The sequence below is a fragment of the Chiloscyllium plagiosum genome, unplaced genomic scaffold, assembly GCF_037043375.1.
Source record: "Chiloscyllium plagiosum isolate Xiang-an unplaced genomic scaffold, Cpla_swu_hap1 HiC_scaffold_16, whole genome shotgun sequence".
Classification (NCBI taxonomy): Eukaryota; Metazoa; Chordata; class Chondrichthyes; order Orectolobiformes; family Hemiscylliidae; genus Chiloscyllium; species Chiloscyllium plagiosum.
In genome coordinates, this window is record NW_028270154.1 from 64,556,680 (window position 1) to 64,568,803 (window position 12,124).

General features: G+C 39.2%; 1 protein-coding gene across 2 annotated transcripts in view; it reads left to right on the forward strand.

Annotated features, from left to right (window-relative positions):
• Positions 1–12,124, forward strand: part of cpeb4b (cytoplasmic polyadenylation element binding protein 4b) — a 172,002-nt gene that overhangs the window by 151,133 nt on the left and 8,745 nt on the right. For both annotated transcript variants that reach the window (XM_043703856.2, XM_043703857.2), the window contains 2 exons: positions 884–1,002; positions 1,129–1,243. In XM_043703856.2, coding sequence (XP_043559791.2) covers positions 884–1,002; positions 1,129–1,243 — 234 coding nt within the window. The remainder of the gene's footprint in view (positions 1–883; positions 1,003–1,128; positions 1,244–12,124) is intronic.

Consider the following 12,124-nt stretch of genomic DNA (forward strand, 5'->3'; position numbering starts at 1 on the left):
AGTACCTCCCAATCTGCAACATCTGCTAGATACATACACAAGGACAGTAAGCATATGGGAATACCACCACTTCCAAGTTCTCCAAGCTATTCAGAATTGGAAATAAATCGCCATTCTATTTTATTTTTATAAAATTTCAATTCATAATTTTTTTTTTTAAGTGACCATCTTTCATGGTATTTTGAAAGATATGCTTTGTCAAAACTTCCTTTACTCATCATTTGTGGATATAAAATAATCTGAAGCATCTTGGTCATCTTGCTGACCTTCAAATCAGTTTTGTAATCAACTTTCTTGAAGATTTTCCCAAATGCGATGTGTAATAATATGATCAAGGAGGCTTGGAGAAAAAAGTAGGTTCAATTTTTTAAAAGACGACATAGGATAAGGTATATCCTAATTAATAAAACATCAGAGCAAAATTTAAAACTTAACAGTTAAAATATAGAACTAGGAAGAGAAAATGGTCAAGGAAAGCTGTTGGGTAGGTTCATGGTGTAGATAAGTGTTAATGCCATAATGTTCTAAAGCAATTTTCAGTGTAGTTTTATTTACGTAATAGTATTTTGATCTAGTGATAATCTTTCCAAACTTATAGAACAAACATATAATCCTATCAGCAACCTCAGAACTAGGAATTGTTGAAGGTTCAATATTTAGATCCTTGCATAGTTTTCTGGAATATCCCTTTAACTTGTTAGAATTATTGCAGAACTTTTATTCTGTCAAGGTGTAACATTGTATACGAGCCCTTAATAAAGAGCTGAAAATTTGATACTTGGGATTCCAAAATTTATATTCCAATAGTTACAAAAGGTGCAATACTACCTAGATGAATAACAAGACTAGTTGACCTGAATAAATCATTTTTTATTCTTTGTAGGCTATGCATTTCTGCTGTTTCAGGAGGAAGGTTCTGTGCAAGCTTTAATTGATGCTTGCATTGAAGAGGATGGAAAGTTATACCTCTGTGTATCAAGTCCAACCATCAAGGATAAACCAGTAAGTAGATTTCATTGAGTGCAATGAGAACAAACGTATATTAGTATCATCTTAAATTTAAGAATGGATATATGTTTGATTTTTAGGTTTAAATAATTGTAAATGTAAGTATTTTTAAACATACAGGTTCAAATACGACCATGGAATCTCAACGATAGTGATTTTGTAATGGATGGTTCTCAGCCACTTGATCCACGGAAAACCATTTTTGTAGGTGGTGTCCCCAGGCCTCTAAGAGCCGGTAAGCCAAGAAGAGCAATACAATACTCGCATTGTATAAAATGTATTTTTTTGGGAATTATTTCATCTCCCATGGCATTCCATATGTGGAATTTAATTAGAGTTTGAGGGATAATTGGACTGAGATACATAAATATTGATTTATTCTCCTACTAATGAGCCAGGTGTAAATACAGCCGAAAAACCGGAAGAACTGTGTATGCTGGAAATCAGAAACGAAAACAGAAATTGTTGGAAAAACTCAGCCAGTCTGGTAGCATCTGTGGAGAGAAATCAGAGTTAATGTTTTGGGTCCGTGACCCTAAATCAGAACTGATTAAACTCTTGCAGTTCTGAAGAAGGGTCATCAGATCTGAAATTTTAACTCTTGACTTCTCTGTATAGGTGCTGCCAGACTGCTCAGCTTTTCCAGCAATTTCTATAATTACTTCATGTCATATTTACGTAAGTAGTTTCAGTTATTAATGTGAAAGGTTTGAGATCAAAAGCCAGCAGACATCGGATTTTCATACTAAAAACATAAAAATGGGTACATATTAAATGTAAAATAATTTTATTCAATCTGATTTCCACATTTTAGTTCTGAGCCCATTTCAGTCTTTAATGTTCATTCCTCAATCTCTCAACCATTACACACTCAGTTCCGAAGAAATATTTTCAGTTTGTCACATGGCTGATTTGAAAGATAAAGTTAATATGATGCCTGTGAATACAGTTTATAAAATTTTGTTGCATTTTTTAAAAAAAAGCAAATATGCCAATTTCTTTCTATTTTGTGACTTGAAAAAATTGCAGAATGAGTATTTCAAGAGGATGTAAAATAAGTTATTGAATCCCATGACAATCCTTTAATAATATTTTAACATTTCCAAGAAACTACTAAAACATTAATTACTGTGTATGTGTAGAACTGTTGTTAATCTAGCTGTGAAAAGTGCAACTTGACATTAAAATGATTCAGTGTACTTTAGAAAAAGCCCAACTTTATTAAAATTTCGAATGTGACTCTTTGTTCTGAATAAATGTAAGCACATTTTGATGCGATAAAACACTCCCCAAACGAGTTGGACCAAAGGGTCCGTTTCCATGCTGTACATCTCTGTCTTTATATGAAAAGAAAGTAATAAGCATTGTCACTATACTACTGGATGTTACATGAACAATTCTGACTATGACTGAATTGAAGAGGAATTCCTTCACTAGGAGAACAGTGAATTTCTGGAATTCTCGACCCTGGTGGGATGTGAGAGCTCAGTCACTGAATATGTTTAAGACTAGAGATGCATAGAATTCTAGACACTGATGTCATTAGGGACATGGGATAATGCAGAAAAATGGCATTGAAGCTGATGATTGGCCATGGTTTAGACTTGTGGAGCAGGCTGAAGGCAGTGATAACCTTGCTCCAATGTTCCTAAGGCAGTAGAAGTGAAAATCAAAAGTTATGCAACATATGCATATGATGATAGAAAGTGAATCTATTACCAGAAGAACTTTCAGTGGATCCCTGAGTACCATAGACTCTCCAGCTGTGCAGTGCAATTCAGTTCAGAGCTTTAGTCAGTTCTCTCTCTCTCTCTCTCATTTCAAGCCTGTAAGTCCAGTTTCTTTCAGTTTTTTTAAACTCTTTGTGCTAAGGGATGTGTGTATTGGGACTGTAACAAAGAACAATACAGCGCAGAACAGGCCCTTTGGCCCTCGATGTTGTGCCAACCTGTGAGCTAATCTAAGCCCATCCTCCTACACTATCCCATCATCATCCATGTGCTTATCCAAGGATTATTTAAATCTCCCTAATGTGGCTTAGTTAACTACATTGGCAGGCAGGGCATTCCACGCTCTTACCACTCAGTAAAGAACCTGCCTCAGACATCTGTCTTAAATCTATCACCCTTCAATTTATAGCTATGCTCCCTCATGCAAGCTGGCGTCATCATCCTAGGGAAAAGACTTTCAGTGTCTATCCTATCCAATCCTCTGATCATCTTGTATGTCTCTATCAAATCTCCTCTTAGTCTTCTTCTTTCCAAAGAAACAGATCCAGGTCTCTCAGTCTTTCCTCATAAGACCTTCCCTCCAGACCAGGCAGTATCCTGGTAAATCTCCTCTGCACCTTTTCCAATGTTTCCACATCCTTCTTGTAATGGGGCGACCAGAATTAGAATACACAATATTCCAAATGCGGCCGCACTAGCATTTTGTATAGTTGCAGCATGACATTATGGCTCCAGAATTCAATCCCTCTACCAATAAAACCTAACACACTGTATGTCTTCTTAACAGCACTGTCAACCTGGGTGGCAACTTTCAGGGATCTCTGTTCATGGACTCCAAGATCACTCTTCACATCCACACTACCAAGAATCTTTTCATTGACCCAGTATTCTGCTTTCCTGTTACTCTTCCCAAAGTGAATCACTTCACATTTATCTGCACTGAACTCCATTTGCCACCTCTCAGCCCAATTCTGCAGTTTGTCCAAGTCACCCTGCAACATTCTTCCACACTGTCCACTACTCCACCAACTTTAGTGTCATCTGCAAACTTATTAACCCACCCACCTATGCCTGCGTCTAAGTCATTTATGAAAATGACAAACAGCAGTGGTCCCAAAACAGATCCTGGTGGCACACCACTAGTAACCAGACTCCAGGCTGAATATTTTCCATCAACTACCACTTGCTGTCTTCTTAGAGAAAGCCAGACTTCAAATCCAAACTGCTAAATCACCCTCAATCCCATGCCTCTGCATTTTCTCCAACAACCTACAATGTGGAACCTTATCAAAGGCCTTACTGAAGTCCACGTCAACTGCCCTACCCTCATCTACATGCTTGGTCACCTTCTCAAAAAACTCAATGAAGTTTGTGAGACATGACCTGCCTTTGACAAAACCATGCTGACTATCTACCATCAAATTGTTGCTTGGTAGATGAAAATAAATCCTATCTCTCATAATCCTTTCCAAAACTTTTCCGACAACAGATGTAAGGCTCCCTAGTCTATAATTACCTGTGTCATCTCTACTGTCCTTCTTGAGCAAGGGCACAACATTTGCAATCCTCCAGTCCTCTAGTACTAAACATGTAGACAATAACGACTCAAAGATCAAAGCCAAAGGCTCTGCTATCTCTTCCCTAGTTCCCCAGAGAATCCTCTGATAAATCCCATCTAGCACAGGGGACTTGTCTGTTTCATTCATTCTAGAATTGATAACACCTCTTCTTTATTAACCTCGAACCTTTCTAGTCTAATATCTCATATCTCATTCTTCTCCTCTACAACATTCCCCTTTTCCTGAGTGAAAACCAATGAGAAATACTTGTTTAGCACCTCTCCGATCTCCAGAGTCCACACTCAACTTCCCACTTCTGTCTTTGACTGGCCCTATTCCTACCCTAGTCATCCTTTTATTCCTCACATACCTATAGAAGGCTTTAGGGTTCTCCTTTATTCTACCTGCTAAAGACTGCTTATGTCCTCTCTTTGCTCTTCTTAACTTTCTCTTTAAATCCTAGCTAATCTGTAACTCTCCATTGCCTCATCTGAACCATCTCGTCTCATTGTCACATTAAGCCTCCTCCTTCCGCTTAACAAAAGATGCACTTTCTGTAGTAAACCAGGGTTCCCTTTCCTTGTCACTTCCTTCCTGCCTGACAGGGGCTTATCTATCAAGGACACGCAATATTTGTTCCTAAAACCAACTGCACGTTTCGATTGTCTCCATCCCCTGCATTTTGCTACACCATTCTATGCATCCAAAGTGTTGCCTAATCGCATTATTATTGCTCTTTCCCCATTGATAACTCTTGTTCTGTGGCATGTACGGATCCCTTTCCATCGCTAAACTAAACATAATTGAATTATGGTCATTTTCTCCAAAGTGCTTACCTACCACTAAATCAAACACCTGGCCTGGTTCATTACCAACCACCGGATCCAGTGTGGCCTCCCCTCTTGTCGGCCCTTCGACATACTGTGTTAGGAAACCCTCCTGCACAAATTGGGCAAAAACTGATCCATCCGACGTACCAGAGTTGTAGGTTCCCAGTCAATGTTGGGGAAGTTAAAGTCCCCTATAATGACCACCCTGTTCTTTTCACTCCTACCCAGAATTGTTTTGCCGATCCTCACCTCCACCTCCCTGGAACTCTGTGGAGGCCTATAAAAAAACTCCCAGCACTGTGACCTCTCCTCTCCTGTTTCTAACTTCAGCCCATACCACCTCAGTAGATGAGTCCTCTCAAAAGTTATTTCAGCCACAGTTAAACTGTCCTTGACGAACAAAGCCACACCTCTTTTTTATCGCCTTGCCTGTTCTTAATGAATGATCTAAATCCTGGAACATGCAACATCCATTACTGACCCTGCTCTATCCATGTCTCCAAAATGGCCACAACATCGAAATCCCAGGAACCTATCCATGCTGCAAGCTCACCTACCTTATTTCGGATACTTTTGGCGTTGAAGTAGAAACATTTCACTCCAGCTTGCTGCCAGCACATTCCTGTGACTGTGAAATCCTGTCCATGTCCTCCCTACATCATGGACCCTAGCATCTGGAAGGCAACGCACCAACTGTGAGCTTCATTTGTTCCCAATAAACCTTGTAACAATTGAGTCCTCAATGGCTAACACCCTCTTCCTTTCCCTCCTTCCCTTCTGTGAATTAGGGACAGACTCTGCGCGAGAGACATGCACCCCATTGCATTCCCCTGGTAAGTTACTCCCCCCTCACAGTATCCAAAACAGTATACTTGTTTTTCAGGGGAACGACCACATGGGAAAACTTATGCTATCCAAACCAGACTTAATGATCCTGTATTTTCGGAACAGCATAATTAAGTCAGGTTTGGATAGCATAACTTATCCAGTATTCTGTTTTCCGTTCTTTGTATTTTATTCCGTAATTCTGTAAATAAATCTCGTTTGTTTAAAACTTGGCAGTCGACCCAGCTAATTTACACTGGGAATATCCACTATACACCTAGTGAAACAAATAGTTAAGTTATGGTCTGGGATACCTGCTTCAAAAATGTTTTGAGGGGTCTGGCCGAGTCCATAACAACCAGAATGTCAAGGAGTCTTTAGGATAGTGCTAAAATGTTTTGTCATAGTCCTTGATATGTGTCCAACTTTAAAATCAAGTGGGAAACCATGCTTGTTAAAGACTGACTTCTGTAAAGTTTATTTGCCATTTAACAATTGGTGTATACCCTCCACATCTGTTTGTTTATTTAAATAATTGGAAAGTTGAGGTTGACTGGAAATTGCTGTAATGTACACCTGGTAGACAAAAGTCTAGTGGGAGCAGACAGTTGGAAAATTGATCCTGGAGTCTCTTATCTCAAGTTTTAAAACCAGTTTCTACTGCATAATTACTACTTTGGAAATAAGTGATATGAATTAGAAATTGTGATAACAATAGGATTGAACGGCAACTTGCACATGTACGCAGCATTTAAAACAGAGAAACATGTATTGAAGTGTTTTACGGATGATAATTTGGCAGCAAAAATGATGCCAAGGCAAAGTTACCAACAGAGTTGTTTAAAAGCTGGATCAAAAAATTGGGTTTTGAAGTCCTCTTATTAAGGGGTGGAGAGATTTCTGGAGAAAATTCTAAAGCTTGAGTCTTCATTTATGTTTGATCAAAGGCATAATGGTGAAGGAGAAGTGAGCAGGCAAAGCATGAATCAAAGAAAAGAGATTCTCTTTTGATTCAGGGTGTAGGATTGCTAATTGCTCTCAAAGTGGTAGTGAGATGCATCCTTCATTACTGCAGTTCATTGGGTGTAGGCGCATCCACAATGCTGTTAGGCTTGGTGTCCCTGTATTTTGACCTAATGACAGTGTGCGGACACTGATATATTTCCAAATCGGGGTGGTGAGTAGCTTGGCAAAGAACTTGCAGCCCATAATGTTCTCATGTATCTGCTGCTGTGTCCTTTGAGATAGCACTGGTCATGGTTTTGGAAGGTGCTGTCTCAGGATATGTGGTGAATATTTGCAGTGCCACCTCGTACATGGTATATATTGCTGCTATTGTGTGTTGGTGGAGGGAGCACTGGCAACATTCCACAAACAATCAGGTGGTTTGCTTGGTGCCGAATGGTGTCAGCTTCTGAGTGTTGTTGGAGTTGTACTCACCTAAATAAGTTGGGGAACCAACAAAATTCTAGAGAAGTTAAACAGGCTGGAGCAGGTTTTGAAGAAGTCATGCTGGATTGAAGATTAACTCTGTTTCTCTCTCCACAGATGCTGCCAGATCTCCTGAGTTTTTTTCTAGCATTTTCTGTATTTTCTTCAGATTTACAGCATTTTCTGTAGTTTGCTTTTATTGAGCAACCATGAGTGTTCTATCAGTCCTGACGTGTGCCTTGTAGATAGTTTTGGGCTTGGGGGAGACAGGATGTGAATTACTTGCTGCAGGATCCTTAGCCTCTGAACTGATATTGTAGCACATTATTTATAAGGCTAGTCCTGTATGCTTTCCGGTCAGTGATAACCCCAGGTTAATGTTGGAGAATTCAGAAATTGCAATGCAGTGTGTTATGGTTTAGACTTTTTCTTTTTGGTGATGCCATTGCCTAACAATTGTGTGGCATGAATGTTGCTCGTTGTTTGGACCATTAGATATAGAAGCAGAATTAGACCATTCGCACTATTGAGTCTACTCTGCCATTTGATTATGCCTGATATGTTTCTCAACCCCATTCTTCTGACTTCTCCCTGTTACCTTTGATCCCCTTACTAATCAAGAACCTATCTATCTCTGTCTTAAATACACTCAATGACTTGGCCTGTCAGCCTGCTGTGGCAGTGAGTTCCACAGATCTTCCACCCTCTGGCTGAAGAAATTCCTCCTTCTCTCAGTTCTAAAGGGTTGTCCCGCCACTCTGAGGCTGTGCCCTCTGGTTCTAGTCTCCTACGAGTGGAAACCAACTTCTCCCCATCTACTCCATTCAGGATTCTCAGTATTCTAAATTTAAGTGGGATTTCCCCCCCTCATTCTTCTTGTTTGCATTAAGTGCAGACCCAGAGTCTTCAACCTTTTTTTATGACAAGCCCTTCATTCCTGGGATCATTCTGGACCTCCTCCAATACCAGCCCAAAATTGCTCAGTTTTCCAAATGCAGTCTGACCAGACCCTCAGCAGTACATCTCTGCTCTTGTATGCTAGCCCTCTCAAAATGAATCCTAAAATTGCATTTGCCTGCTTAACTGACATCTAAGCTTGCACGTTAACCTTAAGAGAATCCTGAACTAAGGTTTCCAAATCCCTTTTGTGCATCAGGTTTCCAAAGTCTTTCCCTGTTTAGACAATAGTCTGTCTCTTCTTCCTACCAACCCGTTCTTTCCAATGCTTCACTTTCCCACATTGTATTCTACATGCTACTTCCTTGCCCACTTGCCTAGCCCAAGTTCTCCTCCAGTCTTCCCCCAGTCTTCCCACTTCCTGAATACTACCTGTCCCTCAACCTATGTTTGCATCATCTGCAAACTTAGCAACAATCCCCTTTGTTCCTTCATCCTGATCATAAATGTATAATGTGAATAGTTTTGGTCTTAATGATGGCCCCTCGACAGCAGCTGCCATCCTAAAAGTTACCCGTTTACCCCCACTCTCGCCTTCTGCCAGTCAGCCAGTCCTTATCCATGTCAATAACTTGCCCCTTAGACCATGGGCTTTCTTTGTTATCACTTGTCAGCCCAAGCCTGGACATTGTCTTGCTGCAATTGGATTAAAACTGCTTCAGTATCTGAGGTGTTGAGAATGGTGCTAATATAGTGCAATCATTAGCGAACGACCCTAGTTCTGGCCTTATGGTAATGAGAAGCTCATTGATGAAGCAGCTGAAAATGGTTGGACTGTGGACACTACCTTGGGCAATTCCTGCAATATGTCCTGGAGCTGGCCAATTCCACTGAGCATGGTGGTACAGCACAGTACGATGGAGGATCTCCTTGATGTGAAGACTGCATTTTGTGTGCACAAGAACAGGTGGTTATTCTACCAATGCTGTTATGGACGGATGCAGGATTCAAGGATACATTGATGATTCTATTTAAATCTGAGAATAAAAATATTTAATTTGAGGCATTTCAGGCCAATGTTAGTCACTAAAGAGACATCATACAAAGTGTGATAGTAGATGTGCCATATTTTCTCATAACAAACTGTTTATCTGGAGTTTGAGGTAGTCAAAGTATTGTTGAATCTGTCGGTGACAAAGGTGATTATTGAGGATTTCCTCTGCCAACCATTGTTTTTAGACATCCAGGTTTAATCTCTGCAGCTGTCTCTCAAAACAGTTCCCATCTCCTCTAATCCACCATTCACCTGCCCACTTTGAAGGATTATAAAAAAGTCCTTTTCAATATGTCCTTTTGCTTAGCATCATTTTATTTTGTCTCTCTCAGTAAAAATCCTTGGCTGTTCTTGTTTTGTTAATTTTGTATAAATCCAATTTGTTCCTGTCACATGGTGGTTTATTTGTTTTTATTCAAAATCCTGCACACACAGTAACGAAAATTATAATGGATTCAGAAGAACATTTTGACCCCTAACCTACATTTGGTATCCAAGTGACATCCTTGATTCTTCTTTCCTCTATCAAGTAATTGTCCATGTTTGCTTTTGACCCTAAGAGTGTGTTACTCATATGCTAATGAAAAATCCTTTTAGTTCTGTTTTCATGTTTTTTAAAAAGAAGACATTTTGATGCTGATCAGAGAACATCAACAGGTCTAGCAACATCAGTTGTGTTGAAAGGTCAGTAGACTCAAAACTGTTTTTCTCTCTGCAGATGCTGCCAGACCCAATGAGTTTCTCCAGCACCTTCTATTTTTGTGTCAGATCTCCAGTATTCACAGTTCTTTGTTTTGTTTTGATGCTGATTGCCTTTCTTGTGTGTGTCACTAACCTTACGCTCTTATCCTCACTCTTAACTGGGACACTTGATGCAAAATACATTAATGACAGCATGCTACTCTTTGTTACTCCATTAGTAAATATTAGCCTAGACTGGGAAGTGCTTATGATTATAATAAAATATATATCAGGAGCTGTAATAAACATCTGATGAATCTTTCGTATCATGTTACCTATGACTAACTCTTATGCCATAGGAGATAACATAAACATCACCATATCCAGTACAAATACCTTGCTGAAAGCAAAACTGACATCACAGTAATAGTTCACTTTTTAAAGATGGCATGCACCTAGACTATGGCATTCTCTCAGGAAAAAAAAAACACAAAGAATGGATGTACAAGTTTAATAGGAAAAAAAGGAGTCAATAAATGGGCTAAATTATTTAAACATATACATTGCTTTGAATGGTGCAATTGCAAGAAACTTGCAGGCTGGGCAGTTGAGTGAAAAATAGGTTGCTATATAGTTTATTGATTTGAAGGAGCCGGTGTTGGACTGGGGTGCACAAAGTTAAAGTTCATGCAACACCAGGTTATAGTCCAACAGGTTTATTTGGAAGCACTAGTTTTCGAAGTGCTGCTTCTAGAAACCTGTTGGACTATAACCTGGTGTTGTGATTTTTGACATTGTTTAATGTGAGATGGTAGGTATGGCAAGAAAAACAAATGCCACTAATGCCTTAGAAAATAAATTGTGTGGGATAGAAGAACAAATGAACCTAAAGGATTCAGATGAATAAATAATTAAAAACAGCACCATAGATGACTTTCTTAAAACAAAAAGTGACTAAAAATGTTAATAAAATACTGGGATTTATTTCTAGGATTGTAGAATTGACCAGCAGTGAAATTTATATAAAACGTGTTTAAGACCTTGGCCAGGCCACACTTAAGAGTACTGTGTACAATTCTGGTTTCCATATTAGAAAAAGGACATGGGAGCATTTTGAGTGCAAAAAGATTTGCAAGGATGATACCAGAAGTGAAGAGATTACAGCTATTGGGGAACATGGACCAGGTTGGAACCTTTCTTTAGAGACATAATAGATTTTTTAGCAACTTAGAATAATTTGTATTTATGTAGCACCTGATAAAAATGTCCCAAAGCACTTCACAGGAGCATTACAAAACAAAATATGGCATTAATTCACATAGAGAACTTCTACGAACTCTGTCAAAAAGGACTTTTAAGAAATGGCTTAAAGGAGGAACGAAATTGAAAACGTTGAGGGTATTCCAGAGGTTCAGCTCTGGACAGTTGAAAATGTGGCTACTAGTGTGAAGCTGTCAAATAAGTGCCATAAATACAGGGTAGTTTTGAATAAATCTAACAGAAATACAAATAAATTTCTTCACGCCAGAGTGGTTAGAATGTGGAACTATTACTCTAAGAAGTGGTTAAAGCTAATAGCTTAGCTGCTTTCAAAAGGAAGCTTGATGAGTGCATCAGAGAAATAGGATGAGAAAGATTTGCTGAAAGGCTGAGAGTTGGATTGAATAGGAAGAGAGTTACAAACAGTACAGGCAAATTAGGCCAAATGACATTGTAAATAGGGCATAGACTGAGGAGTGGCAGATGCAGTTTAACTTGGATACATGCAAGGTATTGCATTTGGTAAAGCAAAGAAGGGCAAAACACATACAGTTAATGGTAGGATTCTAGGTAGTATTGCAGAACAGAGAGATCTCTAAGTTTCAGGTACATAATTCTTTGAAATTTGTGTTACATGTAGACAAGGTTAAGGCATTTGGTATGCTTGCAGAACATTGGTGAGGCCCTTTCTGGAGTACTCTGTGCAGTTCTGATTGCTTTGCTATAGGGAGAATATTATTAAACTGGAGAGGGTTCAGAAAAAAATTACCAAGATGTTTCCAGGAATGGATGGTTTGAGATATGAAGAGAGGGTGGATGGGTTGGGACATTTTTCACTGGAGTGGTTGA